Here is an 18,842-nt window from a genome sequence, read left to right as displayed (position 1 = left end):
CCTAGCAGTCTAATCACTTCTGATCTATTAGCTGACAACTGAGGCAGTAAAAATGTCAAGAACAAAATAATAAGTATTTGTTGAAACTGCTTTTTAGAGCTAGAATTTCAATTTTCTACTGGTCTGGTGAGCCCCACAGAGCTGCTTAATACAAAAATCCCAGCTGGTATTCAGGCTGTTACAGTTGCAATCAGAAACTGCTGGTGTCCCTGGGAAGTGTGATTTAGTCACAGAAAAAAGAAATGAAAATGTGCTCTCGTACAAAAAACAGCCCGAAGTCCAGGAGAAGAAAAAAGGCTCTGAATACAACGCAAAGAAATGCAGCTGCCCCTTTGTCTTGCAGAGGGAGCGACCACCATTCAAGGCCTGGGGTTTGGCCTCTGCTACCTTTCCAACCTCACCACCCACTGCTCTTGACCAGATGCAGGGGCTCCAGCAAAATGGACCCACTCAGGCCTCACCGAAAACATCTTCTGCGGGTCATTCCCCAGCCCCCAGATACTATTCTGATAAACCCCTGCAATTCTTCCACCCCTCACTCGAATGCTGTCTTTCAAGAAGTATTTCGCTTATCACATCCATCAGATGTGAGATATGGAGGTGAAAAGCACTATGTAAACTATAACACAGTATGCAAATATTGGTTAATAGTTCATTAGCATCTTGCATATTCTAGAATTCATCGAATTATTTTCAAAATTCAAATCTTACCCTTTCCCCCCTCCACCCTGTGAGGCTGTACCACATCTCAAAGACCAGGCTTTTATCTCTTACATCTATGTATCCCCCATAGTGCTTTGCTATAAAATGAAAACTTCCTTCGAGTGGAACTTTTATAGAAATTTGCTAGGACCCACGAGGGCAAATTCATGCTTCATTCATTCACTCAGTCACTATTTATCCAGCACCTACGATGTGCCAGGCCATGTGCATACCCCTAGGACTACTAATGGAAGACAGCACACGGCCCCTCACCTCACCATGCCTATTTATTGCCCTGCACAGGCAAGGCCAGGGTAAAGAGGCCATGTTCCTGAAAAAGAGCAGTCTCTGTCTGACTGTGGCACAGCCACTCTTGCCTAGGTCAAGGTGCATTAGGGCATACCACATTCCAAAGGATTGGGTTCTTCAAAGTGGCATCTCCGATGATCAAATAGAGAGTGTAGGTGCCAGATGCAGAGTCAAATTCGATCTTTCTCTCAGAAGTATCCAGTTCAAACTTGTACACGTTCTTGCTGTCTGGCTCAGCAACAAACACTACTTCCTGGCCAGTCTTCTGGTTATGGAGTCGGACAAATGTCTGGGTAGAACAATAATAATACAACCTTTCATCTGATAATTTCAAAGTTCCCTCCATACCCAACACCAAATCAACAAGGCAGCAGACTATTGGCTCTTTTGTCACAGTGGAAGCTCTGGGATGTGCCAGGCCTGCCTAAGAGCGAGGAAGGAGTGGCCATCCCACTCTGGTTCCCAGCTCAGAGATTAGAGATCACTTTTTGTTAGTCTAAGATATTTAACTTAGGGGTCCAGCCAATTCTTAACTACATGGAGGCTGAATGCCCAGTTTGTGGAAGATTTAAGCCCTTTGCTGCTGCTGCAGTTTCTTCTTCCTGCCAGCCTTTGGCCACTTTGCTGCCCAATTAACTTCTTCACCAGAGGGTGAAAAGAAGGGAAATGAGGTGGAACTGTTAAGAGGCCCATTTTCAATTTCCTAGTGCCTCTAGCTAAAGATTTAGTAGAAGAGGCTTGAGGATTGATAGCAAGGCAGAGTTCTAACCAAGCAGAGCAGCCTGGTGTCACAGAGAAAGCCCAGGCTCTGAAGACAGACACATCTGATTCCACTACTTTTTAGGTGAGCAGGTCACTTCACCCCCTCAGGCCTTGATTTCCTCATCTTTATGAGAGAACGATTAACCTCTATATGTGGTGTACCTGTGCAAAGATGCACAATGATAAACGCAAAGTATTTAGAGCAAGACCTGGTATATGCTAGCTAGTTGACAAATAGTAGCTGATACTGTCACCAATGTGATGGTACGAGTCCTTATCCCCCCAATGGCACAAGAAACTAAGGCTTCTGCATATTAGAACTGCAGCAAACTTAACATCCATTCTGAGCTTTCCTTTCAGGTGTTTCAAAATAAAGAATTGAACAAGGCTGGAAGGTTCCAAGGATTAAATGAGTTGCCATGTTCACTCAATTCAGCCCTGGCTCCCAGAAAAAAATGTAAATCTCATTTGTCACTCTGCATCTGGGCAACAAGGAACCATCATGAAAGTATTTAGAGAAAAGGCCCAGAGATGTGAAGTATCCTGACTACAGCAGTCTTGGCCAAGAATGGGATTTAGGCCTGACCTTCCTCCTGTGACAGCCAAGGGCACGTGGCAGCCAGGTTCACCTGCACAACGCCATCTCTACGTGGCGGGGTTCTCTATGTCATGGTTCCAAAGCAGAATCTTAAATGAGACAAGTATTCAGTTAAAGTTACACTCCCTCACTAATTCCCTGCCTCAGCCCTAATCCCACCAGTTTAATCTTATTATCTCTTCTCTTCATATTCTTTCTTCCCTTGTGCTGTTTGGTTGGCACACGTCATTCTGAAAAGGAGCTTGGAAATGTTGAGAGGCTGAAGTGCTTAAAGTCAGTTAGCCATGGCTAAGTGTCCTGACCGAGCTCTCTGAAGCTTGGGGGTGGAGGGGAGAGGAGCAGAGAAGTGCCAGGGGTGGTGGTCTTGGGGGCAGCCACTCTGGAGCCTGGCCACATGTGCAGCAGTTGTAGCTACAAGAAGCAGAAAGCAGGAAAGTTTCCAAGTAAATCCACTCACCTCAGTCATCTGCTCTGAAGCTGTCCCTCGGCACAAACCCGACTCCACCAGCTCTTGCTAAACTATCCCCACGAAACATCTAAACCAAGGCCCCTACGTCCCATGTTGTTTTCTTTCAGTAAAGTATTTATTGGAATTTCCCATTATAATACTATCATGGATGGGGAAGGCCCAAGAGCAGTTATTCTCAGTCTAGGGGGATGATAGAGGCAGGGGAGAAGGTATCTGAGAAGATAAGGGGCCATATCAGATTCTCTGGGGAAAGGGTATATGGTTTGAAAAAAAAATTTTTTTTAAATGTTTATTTATTTTTGAGAGAGAGAGAAAGAGAGCACAAGCAGCGGGTAAGGGCAGAGAGAGAGGGAGACACAGAATCCGAAGCAGGCTCCCAGGCTCTAATCTGTCAGCACAGAGCCCGACACGAGGTTTGAACCCACGAACCGGGAGATCATGACCTGAGCTGAAGTCGGATGCTTAACTGACTGAGTCACCCAGGCATCCCTGAAAATCTCTTAAATAATAATTCTCATGATTTTATATATGGAAAACAAAAATGAAGGCTATTGTTTTCTAATACAAATTAAGCATGAGTTAAAAAGGGCTATTCTTCAGATTCCTACAAAGAGGAACTCTGCTGTGGTCAGAACAAAACCCTTTGGGCCTACCTAGGTTTTCCTTTTTCAAAATTATTTCAATCTGTTTTGTTGTTTTGTTTTTTTTCCTCAGAAAGGAAAAAACCTCAATTAAGCGCTAATCTGCCTTAAATTTATCTTCTCAATACCAGCTGATCTTTTAAAAACAACTGTGTCGGGGCACCTGGGTGGCTCAGTTGGTTAAGCAACTGACTTTGGCTCAGGTCATGATCTCCCAGTTTGTGGGTTCGAGCCCAGTGTCAGGCTCTGTGCTGACAGCTCAGAGCCTGGAGCCTACTGCGGATTCTATGTCTCCCCCTCTCTCTACCCCTCCCCTGCTCATGCTCTGTGTCTCTCTGTCTCTCAATAATAAATAAACATTAAAAAATATAAAAATAAAAATAAAAAGAACTGTGTCCGCCACGTTCAGAGTTACAACCAGTATGAGTGGGGTCAGTGCCATGTGGGAAAACGTGCCAGTCCATCAGGGTCCAGAGTGAAGACCTGAAAGGGAGTGTGGACTTTATACACCGTGCCATATACTCTAGCGCATGGTAAGGCTGCAGGCCAGGAGGAACACCTGGGCTTTTTCCTGACCTGGTGAGGGGTGAGTTCAGCACCAGTGTTTACATCTACCAGCTGGAAGAACAAAGCAAAGTTCTGGTGGCTGTCCGCGATGAATGTGCCCTTGGCTTTTGCTGGGTAGGTCACCCTGAAAGAGACATGTATACAGTAAATCTTCGGAGAGGATCTGCAGGTCTCTGAGAACAGAATAAAAAAGACAAACTGCACTTCACTGCCTAATCCTCCCTCTCCCCACTGGAAAACTTCCCTGCTGCAGACAGACAGGAGTACAGTTGTCTGTGGCCAGAGGGCAAACCGGACTAGGAGAGCCAGGACTGAGAAAAGCACAGGATAAACTCTCATTGGGGTCTGGGGAAATGCTATGCACAGACGCTCCAGGCTGTCACTTCAAGGACCTAAGGATGTCAGCTCAACCAAGTCAGGTACCAGTGGGGCTCACGTGTCCCTCTGCAGGTACAGGGGGGAATAGAGAGTTGGGCTGGAAAGCGGGCAAAGAGAAATAATCACAGGATTGATGTCAGCAGCATGTGGGTGCATGGTTGGAAGATGAGGGGGTAGGAGATGCAAAGGAAAGACGGGTACTTATCACTTTTTCTTTTTTTAATGCTGTATTTTTTCATGGATACAGTTTCAATTTACTTTTCTGCCTCAAGTTGGGTTTTAAAGAGTTATTTTCTCAAAAGGCAGACTTGATGAGAAAACTATTCTTTTCCCAGCCATCTCCTGGGATGCGGTAAGATGGCCATGGGAAAAAACAAGCCAAATGGTTATAAAGCTCACACCTGACTATATTTTATACTTAGGCTTTATATTTACTTGTGAGGAATACCAACTCTTCATCTGTATAGAGTATTAAACTTTGCAAGGCACTCTAACATTATTTCCACGGACTCTCAACAGGGCTCTCATCTCCAGTGTCACTATGAAAATAACTAAGCCATGGGGCGCCTGGGTGGCGCAGTCGGTTAAGCGTCCGACTTCAGCCAGGTCACGATCTCGCGGTCCGTGAGTTCGAGCCCCGCGTCAGACTCTGGGCTGATGGCTCGGAGCCTGGAGCCTGTTTCCGATTCTGTGTCTCCCTCTCTCTCTGCCCCTCCCCCGTTCATGCTCTGTCTCTCTCTGTCCCAAAAATGAATAAAAAACGTTGAAAAAAAAAAAAAAAAAAAAAAAGAAAATAACTAAGCCAGAAGCAGAAAGCCCAGCCTTTTCACATGACTTAAAAGGAGTGAATGTTTAGCTTCTAGGCCCTGGCTAACATCTCCTGTCTTCATAACAGCCTTGAGGGTTCACCTACTTTCTCTAGCAGCTATAGCCACCCAGTCAAGTTGAGGTCCAAACTATACCCAGAGGTCTAGATGGGCCCCCCCAAAACAAGGATCTGGAAGAGGGCTGACAGGCTTCCTATAGTGCCCAGCCTGCTCTGATCAACTGCCAATGATGACCTTGAAGGTTGTGTTAGAAAAGATTCTGAGTTCAACAGGAACAAAAGCTATGACTGATAAGTGATGCCTTCCACAAACTTGAGAAAGGAATTCACAGCCCCAGTGCTAGGTATCTGCCATCTCAATTCTAAGGACCTCTGAGGCTTCCAACCAATTTCAGACCCACTGTGAGCCGAAGGGAGTAGTCATGAGGCCACTAAAAGTCAATTCAGGACTATGAAGATAAATTACCAAAATATAAACACACTGCTTCCTTCGTTGAGAAAGTCTTGCCTTTTTTAAGAAAAAGTCATCTGAACTAAATAATATACTTGGTGACATAGTTGATTCAGACTCAGATGCTCCCTATCCCATTGTGGACTAACTGCTGGTAGAGACAACCCCAAATCTGCTTGGATGCTGTGTGGCATGGTGCCAGCAAAATTGAAGCCTCTTTAATTTAGAGGGCAAGCTGGATTATTGCTGACCCAGAAATGGCATCCAGAGGGGATCAGTGCCTGGGTGTGCTCCTCTCAGCTCAAGCCTAGACTTCCCCGGTGCCCAGAAGGTACCCCACCTACCGGGTGGTTTTGGGTGCGATGCTCTGATCCTTATCCACAGTGGAGAGATCAACGTTCGTGATGCCAACTTCAGTGGAGATCTTAACTCTGAGCTAGAGTGAAACACAGAAGAAAATCACCAAGTCAGCTGATACATCAAGAATTACAGGCATACCCAAATTTTCCTCATAAAGGTGAGCAAAGGCATGAAAAGATCCTAGGACAGGAGTCTTCAATGATTTTAATAAAGCTGACTCGGCCAGGTAGGATTTCCAGCTCTCCAATCTCAAGGCTAAGCAACTCCTTGGGGCGCCCGGGGTGGCTCACTAGGTTGAGCATCTGACTTGATTTTGGCTCAGGTCATGATCTCACAATTCATGAGATTCGCTTTCTCTTTCAAAATAAATAAATAAACTAAAAACAAACAAAAAAAGCAACTCCTTGATTCTTATCCTTTCTTCTCTTCTTTGGCATTGGTTGGATGGTATATACTAAAAGAAGAAAACAAAGTAGGATTTTTCACGTGTCCTTTAAAATAAATAAGGGGGAGGGGCGCCTGGGTGGCTCAGTTGGAACTTTGGCTCGGGTCGTGATCTCACGGTTTGTGAGTTCGAGCCCCACATCAGGCTCTGTGCTGACGGCATAGGGCCTGCTTAGTTAAGATTCTTTGTCTCCTCTCTCTGCCCCTCTCCTGCTCGTGTGCTCTCTCTCTCATTCAAAAATAAATAACAATTAAAAAAAGGATATGAAGGGGTGCCTGGATGGCTCGGTTGGTTAAGCGTCCGACTGTATTTCAGCTCAGGTCATGATCTCACGGTTTGTGAGTTTGGGCCCTACACTGGGCTCTGCAATGACAGTTATGGGGCCTGTTTGGGGTTTTCTCTCTTTCTCTCTCTCTCCCCCTCCCCTGCTCATGCTCTTTCTCTCACACACAAATAAATAAATAAACTTAAAAAAAAAGAAATTAAAATACATAAGGGGGAAAATTTGTAAGCAGTAACCTTCAAATAATTTGAATCAACAAGTACTTGATTCTAATGACAGCTATTGTTTGCTTTGTGAAAGACACTGACTTTAAAATGACAATTTCATGTAATCCTCACAACAATTCTCTAAGGTAGTGCTATTTCAGATAAGGAAATTAAAGATTAAAAAGATAAAGCCACTAGCTCGAGTTTTGATGGCTAGTAAGTGACAGAGCCAGTATTCAAGCTCAGGCATTCTGATTCAGTGTCCATACTCTTAGGCACCTGGTTATCCAACTTGCCAGCAACAACTTACTCTGTACCAAGCAGTATTTTAAGTCTGTCCATGAAGATGTAAGAAGCATGGCAGACATCTGCACCATTCACCAGGCACTTCTGCACACATGGTAGGGATGTACTTCCCTGTTTCCCTGGAATCAGGTGTGGCCACATGACTAGCTTTGGCCAATGAAATGTGAGCCCCCAAATGGAAGCTTTAAGAGTCAGTGTGTGATTCTCTCCCTTCCTCTGCATGGACACAGACAATGCAAAGAGAGGCCTGCTCCTTCAGTCTGAGTCCCAGCCTAAGGACAGCATGAAGCCGAGCCTCCAGTTGATATGCTAAGATACTTAGCATGGGCAAAAAAGAAACTTTTGTTATTTTAAGCTACTGAGACTTGGAGTCTGGCAGAAGCACAAACCAGCCCATCTTGACTCTTAGGGTTTGAATTCTGTATATTCCTTGTAAATATTTTCACAAAGAGGAGCTAGATAACACAACAAACACGAACTTTTTAAAAGTTAGACTTAAAGTAAAATTCCAAGAGGCAGAAAACATTCTGAAAGTCTATTCATGGGAAATTTTTTAAAGTCCAAGTTTTGGGGTGCCCAGGTGGCTCAGATGGTTAAGCGGCTGATTTCAGCTCAGGTCATGATCTCCCAGTTGGTGAGTTCGGGCCCCACATAGGGCTCTGTGCTGACAGCTCAGAGCCTGGAACCTACTTCGGATTCTGTGTCTCCCCCTCTCTCTCTCTGCCCCTCCCCTGCTGTGCTCTGTCAAAAGTTTTTTAAATAATAAAAACTGTAAACCAAAATAATAAAAATAAGTAAGTCCAAATTTTAATGTGCAAATTATAAAAACCCAAGGTACTTTTTATATGCAAACATATCTATAAGACTTGCAAATATTTGCTAAGCTTGAATGTAATGCTTAAGGAAATCCTTGCCAAATCCACTGGTTTATAGTCTAAGTCAGGATCAAGGAACAGAGATAGGAGGGCTGGGCAAATAATTGAAGAATGGCTTTAGCATTTTGCTAAAATGCACTATCAAGGTGTAACAACCTCAAATTGAGGCCAAAGAAGAAAAATTAAAAAGGGATAAAAACAGCTATCAAGTAATTTAACAGCCTTCTCTCCTACTTCCATAATAACTATTTTGTGACAACAGCCTCAATTATCAGATTGAATAGGGCTATTATGTTTTACTTAAAACACAAGGGGACCTGGGTGGCTCAGTTGGTTAAGTGTCAACTTCGGCTTGGTCATGATCTCACAGTTCATGGGTTCGAGCCCGAGTTGGAATCTGTGCTGACAGCTTGGAGCCTGGAGCCTGCTTGGGATTCTGTCTCTGTCTCTGTCTCTCTCTCTGCCCCTCCCCTGCTTGCGTGCTCTCTCTCTCTCAAGAATAAATATTTAAAAAAATTTTTTAAAAACAACAAAAAACTGAATGTACAAGATTTATTACAGAAGCTGTAAGGACAGTCTTACCTCCTACTCCTAAATACATAGCCACCTATTGGTAGAATTATACTCAGCCTCGCTGCCTGTCACTGAGGTTAGGCAACTGGGTGAATGACAGTGGTAGGGAAGGGAAACAGATGGCCTTCGAGTTGAATAAATCCCCAAGGAAAGAGTTGGGAGCCTCTCCTTTGGCTCTTTGGGTTCTGCACTGAGCAAACAGCTTCGCAACTCACATAGGGCTTGGAACCACATGAAACTCAATGCAGAGAGGCACTGGGACCATTTGAAGAAAAACTGGAGTGGAAGGCTTAAGCAGAAAAGTAGCCAAAGAGCTGTGATTAGACTACTGCTGTTTAGCAAGATACCTCCCACTAAGATTACTTTGCCTACATCCCCCTAGCACAATTGGAGCACACAGGTGCAGGGGATATACAGAGATGGCAAGATGCGCTTCTTGTCCTAAAGAGAAGCATAAATGTAAAGCTAAATGTTAACAAACCAGGCTGCTGCTTTAATGGAGGGATGTACAAAGTGCTATGAAAGCACAGGAGAAATAACTGTGACCTAAGCTGGCCTGGGGGTAGCCCTTGCTTGGTTGGGGAGCGAGAGAATGTGTAGCACAATGGCTCAGAAGTCCTCCAGTTTGGAGAGAGGAAGGAGTTTAGCAATATTCCATGCTATAAAAACAATCCATCTTCATAGTTAACCACTCTGCAACCTACCCATCAACACTACCCAGATAATTCTTTCCTTACTTCTGTGACTCATTCCCTCAAGGGCTCACCCATTTAATTTGTAAATGTGATCTTAAAATCATCGTCCCACCTAAATTTCCATAAACAGGAGATGGTTACATGACTAATGGTACATGTACACTATGAATTACCATGGAACAATTACAAAGGACAAGGTACGATGTCTATAAACAGATAAAGAGATATTATCACCTATTTTTGAGTACATCCATTGACATAATTATATTTAACATCACTGTCACGGAGTCTAGGCAACTGGGTGAATTATGGCACAGGAATGGTGGTGGGTTGGGAGGAGGTCATCAAGTTAAAAAGATCCCTGAGGGGAAAGCTGGGAGTCTCTATTTTATGACAAGAGCAAAGAATACAGCTGTTTTTAGAATATTCCTTTTTTTTTTTAATTTAAATGTTTTTATTTATTTTTTGAGACAGAAGGAGAGAGAGAGGTGGGGAGAGAGAGAGGTGGGGAGAGAGAGAGGTGGGGAGAGAGAGAGGTGGGGAGAGAGAGAGGTGGGGAGAGAGAGAGGTGGGGAGAGAGAGAGAGAGAGAGAGAGAGAAGGGAGAGAGAGAGAGAGAGAGAGAGAATGCAAGCAGGGGAGAGGCAGAGAGGGGGGAGACACAGAATCTGAAGCAGGCTCCAGGCTCCGAGCTGTCAGCACAGAGTCCAACACAGGGCTCGAACCCACGATCTGTGAGATCATGACCTGGGCTGAAGTCAGATGCTCAACCAACTGAGCCACCCAGGCCCCCCTAGAGTAATCCCTTTTATGTAAACAAGAAAGGATAAACATACATTCATTCATTAATTTTGTATCCTTCTTTTTCTTAAAATGTACAATAATTAACTCTTAGAAATGGATTCCTCTGAGGAGAGGAACTGGATGGAAGGGATGAGAGAAAGCTCTTACATTTCATTATATACTTTTACAAAATTCATTTGCACTTTGAATTTTTTTAACTACATGCATATTTTACTCCTTTTTTGAAAAAAATAGAGATTATCTCAGCAATGAGACTGTGTGCCATATACTTTTTTCTTTATAAACATTTTGTATTGAAAAGCACCACCCAATAAAGAGGATTGCAAAAATAACCATTCTTCCAGGGTGCCTGGGGGGGCTCAGTCAGTTAAAAATCTGACTCTTGGTTTCGGCTCAGACTGTGATCTCACAGTTAGTGAGTTCAAGCCCCACATGGGGCTTCATGCCAAAAGTGTGGAGTATGCTTGGGATTCTCTCTCTTTCCCTCTCTCTCTCAAAATAAATAAATAAACTTAAAAAAATAATCATTCTTCCTTTCAGCAGATGGATACATACAGATGTTTAAAGATTTATGTAAGGCTCCTCAATGTATCCTAATTATAGTGATAGAAAAGTCATCAACTTTTAGCTTTTTCCTTAGAATCCTGACTACAAACTTTCAACAGTAACATGGTCACTAAGGCCCGCTAATCAAGATTCAACTGTGTGTTTTAAAGACATCATAAGCATTCCCAGACAATACACACACATATGGATGACAAAAGGGCAGACTGCAGTGAACTCAAGTCATTTTGGGTTTGCTCTCAGCCCTAATTCTAAAAGGCTCCCTAAGTTAAAGGTTTCTTTGTTGCAGAGAAACACTGCAGGGCTGTTCTTGAATAGGGAACAGTTTAAAACAAGTCCTTCTGCTCCTAAAATCTTAATACAAATGAGTCTCTAGAAACACTGAAAAGAAAAGCGTTTTTATACTACTCTTTTAAAGCAAATTGAGAAATAAAAATTTTTTCAAAGCCATGTTGTAAAGAATTGAGTAAGATCCCTGTGGGTTAGCTGCTTCTTCCTTCAAACTAACACTTCAAGATTAGTTTTTATAACAGGAAAGGGACTTGTTTAGCCACTTTAAATGCAGCTAAGCCTGCTTTACATTGAATCATGCTAGTCTTTTCTTTGCCTGTACTGCATGCCACATACACCTCAAAAAATGTTTTAACGCCAGGAAATGTAGTCTTTCTGCTGAGAGTAATAACCCCCTTGTTTAGCTCATTACTGTCAAAAATGATGGTGCATTAGGAGCAATTAATGCTAATGACAGCTTCTAAAACCCATGTTTCCCTGACAGCAAGTCCAATGTCAATGAGGGCTATTACAGGCCTTCCACACCAAACCACCGTTAATGCACTCTGACCAATGTCAAGCGTCTCTCAGGAGAAGAAACAGGACCTGCTGACCCGCTCTGAGGTTCTAAGTGTGACTATTACTGAAATTACAAAGTAAAGTTGCGTATGTGACAGAGGTCAGAACGCACACACACATGCGCGCGGGCGCACACACACGTACATATGCATGCATAAAGCTCTAACATAATGAAGGAGAGATTTTTTAATGCTCACTCCATCACCAGGAAGGAAAAGGACAGCAATGGCCTCAGTTGGGGCTTATTATCATTGCATGAGTAACAGCTATTAGCCATTTCTGCTATTTTGCACTTAAATAATTTTTCCAACAATCACAGAAACACTTGGACAAACGCCAGATTTGATGTTACAAAAAGCCAAGCTGTTAAGTAACCAAGACAGCATAGCATTGGTATAAAAATAAAAATATTGATTAATGGAATACGACTGCATGACTAGGTATTAACCCTTGCCTGTATGGTCAACTGATTTTTGATGGCAAGATGCAAAGTGTGCCAAGACAACTCAATAGGGAAAGAATGGTCTTCAACAAATGGTGCTAGGATTTCCACATGCAAAAGAAGGAAGCTGGACCCCTACCTCACACCATATACAAAAACTAAGTCAAAATTAATCAGACACCTAAATGTTAGAGTTAAAGCTATAAGAGGAGTAATCTTCATAACCTTGGATTAGGCAATGGTTTCTTAGATATGACACTCAAAGCAGAAGCAGTGAAAGAAAAATAAAGAAACTGAACCTCATCAAAATTAAAACATTTTGTGCTTCAAAATCCAAAATCAACAAGGGAAAAGACAACCTACAGACTGTGAGAAAATATTTGCAAATCAGGTATTTGACAAGGGACTTGTATCCATAGTATAAAAAGAACTCTTAAAATTCAAGAATATATGGGCCCCTGGGTGGCTCAGTCAGTTGAGCATCCAACTCTTAGTTTTGGCTTAGGTCATGATCTCACGGTTTGTGAGATTGAGCCCTGTGTCGGGCTATGTGTTGACAGTGTGAAGCCTGCTTGTGATTCTCTCTGCCCGTCCCCTGCTCTCCTGCGGGGATGCACATACATATGGTCCCCCTCCCTCTCTTAAAATAAAAAAATATATATACATACAAAAAAACCTCAAGAATATATAAAAAGATAATAATGTATCAAGAAGAGGAAATAAGAGGTATATAGATTGGGACGGAAGAAATAAAAAGACAAAAAAAAAATTTCTTTTTAATGGGCAAAGGGTCATCTGTACAGACATTTCTCCAAAGAAGATATACAAATGGCCAATAAGCACATGAAAAAGCTGCTCAATATCATTAACCATCAGGGAAATGCAAACCAAAATCTCAGTGAGATACCACTTCATACCCGCTTAGGAATGCCAGAATGAAAAGACAGATAATACCAAGTGTTGGTTAGGATGCAGAGAAATTGGAATCCTTATACATTACTAGTAGAAATGTAAAATAGTGCAGCTTCTTTGAAAAAGTTTGTCAGTTCCTCAAAAAGTTAAACATAGAGTTTATCATATGACCTAGTATTCCATTCGTAGGCATATACCTCAAAGAACTGAAAACAGATGTTCAAACAAAAATGTGTACATGAATGTTTATAGCAACATTATTTTAAAAAGCCAAAAAAGTGGAAAAGCTCCAAATGTCCATCAACTGATGAACGGATAAACAAAATGTGGTATATCCATACAATGGAATATTACTCAGCCATAAAAGGAATAAAGTACTCATACATGCTACAACATGAATTAACCTGAAAAATATGCTAATTAAAAAGGCCAGACACAAACAGCTATATATTGTATGATTCCATTTATATGAAATGTCCCAAATAAGCAAACCATGGAGACAAAAGTAGTAGTTGTTAGGACTAGAAGATCTATTCCTGTAGAATAAGGAATATCTACTATAGACGCAGGACTGCTTTCTGGGGTGACAAAAGTGTTCTGGAATTTGAAAGTGGTGTAAATATAAATAAATAAATATCTGTAAATATACTAAAAACACTGAATTATAAATACTTTATTAGATATGTGAATTATATCCTCAATAAAGCTGTCACAAAAAAAAAAAAAAAAAAAAAAAAAGCCAAGCTACTTTGTATAGAATAAAAAGCTAACCCTTTGAAGATGAGTTACCATAGTTTTAAGGGCCCAGGAATGTAAGGAAATATTTTTATACCACTCCATCCTTTTCTTCTCAAATGGTCGGAAATGGAGAATAAGCACTCAAAAAATAAGATTTGGTTTCCACTCACAGGGAGTTCTCAGCCCAATGAAAAAGCAAACATACAAGCAAACAACGGTAATAGAATACAATAAGAACAATTATAGATAGGATATAAAATACTACAGCAACAAAAATAAACTTTAAGTAGATTGAAGTCCTAAATATAAGGGGGAAAAAAACTTAAAGATTTGTAGAAGAAAATACTGCAGATTATCTTTTTGACCTTGGAGTTTTTTAAAGACACAAAAAGCATAAACAACATAAGCAAAAAGGCTTTTAAATTAGGCTTCCCTGAAAATAACTTTTGTGCATCAAAAGATGCCATAAAGATAACACTGGGGAAGACATCTGATGCTTATAAGTAAAGCTTACTTTCCAGAATATCAATAGCTCCTAAAATTCAATAATAAAAAGACTAACAAACCAAAAGAAAAACAGACAAAACAGACAACAATTCACAGAAGAGGAAAACCAAAAGGCCAATAAACACGAGAAAAAAATGCTCAATCTCACTAGTAACCAAGGAAAAACATTAAAACAAGAAACCATTTTGGGGCACCCAGCTGGCTCAGTCACAAAAGCATACAACTCTTGATCTCAAGGTCATGAGTTCAAGCCCCATGATGGGTGTAGGGATTTCTAAAAAAAATAAATAAAACTTTAAAAAACAACACACAAGACACCATTTCATATCCATCAGATTATCAAAAATTCATAATACCAAATATTGGTAAGAATATGAAAAAAAAGAGCAATTTGGAAATATTTAATAAAGCTGGAAGATAAACACACTCTATGACTTCACTCCAGTTAAATAAACAAAATGTGCACAAGGAAACATACCAAGATGTTCACAGTAGCACTGTAATGGTGAAATCTAAATGTCCAATAGGAAAATGAATAAAATCTACTTCATTCATAAAAGGAAGGCAATTACATGATAATTATCCACAGTTACGCATATAGCTCTAGTTCTACAGGTATAAGTGCAACTAACTGTCATATAATATTGAATGAGAACGAGTGCGTGGCAAAAGGATGCATACAAGATAATGTATAAATTTTGAGAAGATGCAAATCAATGCACTGTATTATTTAAAAATATGTACACGTGTGGGGCACCTGGGTGGCGCAGTCAGTTAAGCATCCGACTCTTGATCTCGGCTCAGGTCACGGTCTCACAGTTCATGGGTTCGGGTCCCACATCAGGCGCTGCGCTGATGTCGCAGAGCCTGCTTGGGGCTCTGTCTCTGCTTCTCTCTGACCCTTCCCCACTGTGCTCTCTCTCTCTTTCTCAAAATAAATAAACTTAAAAAAAAATTGTTTCAAATATGTACACGTGTAGCAGAAACATAGAAGTTTCTTACCAAAACAAAAGGGAGAGGGTGGAGCAAATATAGCAAAATGATAGGGTTTGAAGGAGATGAGTGGCTGAGAATGAGTGAAGGAGATGAGGTACATGAGAATTCACTAAATTATTTTCTGTTCTTTTCTGTATATTTGAAGTAGTCCATACTAAAAAATAAAAGTTTTGTGGGAGCACAGACGAAGGAGTACCATTTGAACTAGACTCCAAAGGATGAGCAGTTCAGCATATGAGCAAGAGAGGGGAGGAGCATTTCTTATGCAGGAAGCAAGAGTTGAAACCCAAAGACATGTGCATGTAAAGTATATCTGAGGAGCAGTATGCAGTCAAGAGCAGCTAGTACTGAGGGGGTGGGGACGCACCCACACTGAAGCATATGCACGTGCCTTGTGGAGGACCTTCTAAGCCATTCTCAGGAGTCTAGACCTCACTCACAAGCAATGGGGAACCAAAGAACAATGATTTTATCATTCTAGTGGCACTTAGGGAAAATTAAATGAAAGAGGCAGAAATCTGAAGACAATGGAACTACAGTTGGCACTTAAACAACGAAGGGTGAGGAGTGCTGACTCCCACCCAGTACAGTTGAAGATCCATCTAGAACTTTAGACTCCCCCAAACCTTAACTACTAATAGCTTGTTGTTGACCAGAAGCCTTACTGATAACACAGTCGATAAACACTTATTTTGTATATTATAAATATTGTATAGTGTATTCTTACAGTAAAGCTAAAAATCAAGAAAATGTTATTAAGAAAACCATAAGAAAGAGAAAATACATTTATAGTACTGTATTGCTTTTGTCGAAAAAAAATCCATGTGTAAGTGGACCCCTGCATTTCAAACCCTCATTTGTCCAAGGGTCAGATGTAGTTAGAAACTCCCTTACCCGTGTAGACAGACAATATAGGGCTCTACCCAATTGAGAACACAGGGACTAAACAACAAAGAACTCATGCAAAAGACATTCAAAGGTGGAATCAACAGGACTTGGTGACTGACTGAAAGAAGTAGAAAGAAAGGAAGAGGTTAAGAATGACTGTGTCATATGGGTATGGCACTTAAGCTGGATATGTTGTTATCAAGACTGTAAAGGTAGAAGGAAGAAAAGGTTTCAGAGGGGAAAAAAAAAAAAGAAGGAGAGAAAGAAAAGTCTGTCTTTTAATGTGTTCAGTTGCAAATAAGGACCCTTCATGAGGGGAGCTAAAACTCGTAAAGGTTCAAGGTGCACACTACAATAGCTTCTGTCCAAATACTGCGTTAGTAATGGACTGGGATCAGATGTCTCATGCCCAAAAAGGTCAGACATGAGGTGGAGAAAAGGGAGAGATGAGAGTTTCAGACAGTATCTTCCTTTCTGACAAACTTTAAATATAAGTATTTAATCTACCTATGTTAAGTAATGCCTCAGTTTTGAAAAGGTCAAACTTTCTAGCTGCCTTGTCCTTTCGTTTAAAAAAAGTGAGTGTCATAGGAACCAACTTGAGGAGCTTCCGAAAGGTCAAATCTGGGATAATGTGAAAAACAAAACAGATGATGACAGTAAGGTATCATAACCTACAGAGTAAAATAAAAATCCATGAGCCCAAAATGTTATAAATAATTGAATAAATACATGAAGACAGAGTCAGTCAGGGGAGGGATAGCTTTTTCTTACAGAATTCTAATTAATAAACGTAGAAAGAGTGAAAAAAAAGAGAAAATCACCTTTGGGCAGACAACACATGAATAATGGTTGCAAGCTAGACCATCAGGACATTTGCAGACTCAATTATAAAGCAGAAAAACAGCAACTTTACAGTAGAGACACCTAGCAGACACCACCGAAACTAAGTGATCAAGGTTAACATCACCAGCAGTGAGACAGATCAGTATCATATACTTCCTAAGAAGATGCACTGAGAGGGACAGAGTTTCACTTTTGGAGTATTCTTGCAAAAAATAAATTTAATTTTGAGGAAACTCAGACAAACCCAAAGTGAGGGCCATTCTACAAACTAACTAGAGTACTCTTCAAAAGTGCCAAAGTCATGAAAGAAACTATCCTAAATTAGAGGAAGCTAAAGGAACATGTTCCTAGGTAGAATCCTAGATCAGAAGAGGGACATTAGTAGGATAACTAGTGGAATTTGAATTACAGTCTACAGATTACTTAATAGCATTGTATCAGTGTTAATTTCCTGATTATTATCTGGATAGTAATTACTGATATATTACAGTTATACAAGACGTTAACATTTGGGGAAGCTGGGTAAAGGACATTTTTTATACTACTGTACTTGGCTAAGTCCCACAAAGCATCAGAGAAATGAGGAATAGTTTTCCATCCTTAAAAACTAAAAGCTTTAGGGGTGCCTGGGTGGCTCAGTCAGTTGAGTGTCTGACTTTGGCTCAGGTCATGATCTCACAGGTCGTGAGTTCAAGCCCCACATGGGGCTCTGTGCTGACAGCTCAGAGCCTGGAGCCTGCTTCAGATTCTGTGTCTCCCTCTCTCTCTACCCCTCCCCTGTTCACACTCTGTGTCTCTCTCTCTCAAAAATAAATACACATTAAAAAAATTTTTTTTCTAAAAACTGTATACTTCATATTTTTGCAACTTCGAAATTATTTCAAGATGAAAAAAATGAAAAAGTATAAATTAAAAAAGTGAGGAATGCCTGGCTGGCTTAGTCAGTGGAGTATGTGACCCTTGATCTTGGGGTCATGAGTTCAAGCTCCATGTTGGGCATAGAGTTTACTTCAAACAATAAAAATAAACTTAAAGAAAAGTGAGTGGGAAATGACACTTGAATAGTGAAGAAAAGAGTTATCACAAACAGCACATATTCAATTACTCAAAGAAAGGCACAGGGCCACTCCAAATTCCCCCTCATCCAACAGAATAAATGACAATGTAAGCAAGTAGATGCAGCAAAGACACAGTGACAAAAACATTGAGAAGTGACAGCTGAAAGGAGAAAGTAATATCATAAAAAGGCCAGCTGCTGGAGCTGCACACAGCTCTGCAGGCTCTATGCCAGCTGTATATTCACCAGAGAACACTAACCAAACTATTGGGCAGGGAATCCACCCAAGTACAGGCTGGGTGACCTTGGACAAGTTACTCTACCCCTTTGAGCTGCATCTGTGAAATGAAGATGGCTCCACCCATGCCTTAGGGTTGTCAGAAAACCAAAATAATGTAAGCAAAAGCATAAAGACCTATGCTTCTCATGTCAAAGGACTTCAATAAAGAGTTTGTACAGATGATTCTAATTCAGAATAAGAAAAGGTTAAACCATATCCCATAGTTTAAGAAAGTAGGAAAATGTAGGGGCTTCCAACTTTAGTTCAGGTCACGAGTTCAAGACCCGCCTTGGGCTCTGTGCTAACAGCTCAGAGCCTGGAGCTGCTTCGGATTCTGTGTCTCCCTCTATCTCTCTGTCACCCCAACTTGTGCACTCTCTCAAAAATAAATAAATAAACATTTAAAAAATGTATTTAAAAAAAGAAAAAAGAAAATGTATAATTCATCTTAAATAAACTTCTGTGATAAAGGTTGAAATGAAAGCCACAGTGTCTAAAGGGGTATACTTGAATT

The 18,842-nt window shown here is 41.0% G+C and overlaps 1 protein-coding gene across 2 annotated transcripts in view; it reads right to left on the bottom strand.

Annotated features, from left to right (window-relative positions):
* Nucleotides 1–18,842, bottom strand: part of RPN2 (ribophorin II) — a 60,164-nt gene that overhangs the window by 10,476 nt on the left and 30,846 nt on the right. For both annotated transcript variants that reach the window (XM_078444087.2, XM_078444088.2), the window contains exons 10-12: nt 6,048–6,139; nt 4,058–4,172; nt 1,106–1,300 (exon numbers count right to left, since the gene is read on the bottom strand). In XM_078444087.2, the coding sequence (XP_078300213.1) occupies nt 1,106–1,300; nt 4,058–4,172; nt 6,048–6,139 (402 nt within the window). The remainder of the gene's footprint in view (nt 1–1,105; nt 1,301–4,057; nt 4,173–6,047; nt 6,140–18,842) is intronic.

This window comes from Panthera onca, chromosome A3 (assembly GCF_046562875.1).
Source record: "Panthera onca isolate mPanOnc1 chromosome A3, mPanOnc1 haplotype 2, whole genome shotgun sequence".
Taxonomy (NCBI): Eukaryota; Metazoa; Chordata; class Mammalia; order Carnivora; family Felidae; genus Panthera; species Panthera onca.
Note: the sequence above shows the minus strand (reverse complement) of the source record. Positions and strands in the feature narration are given on the sequence as shown.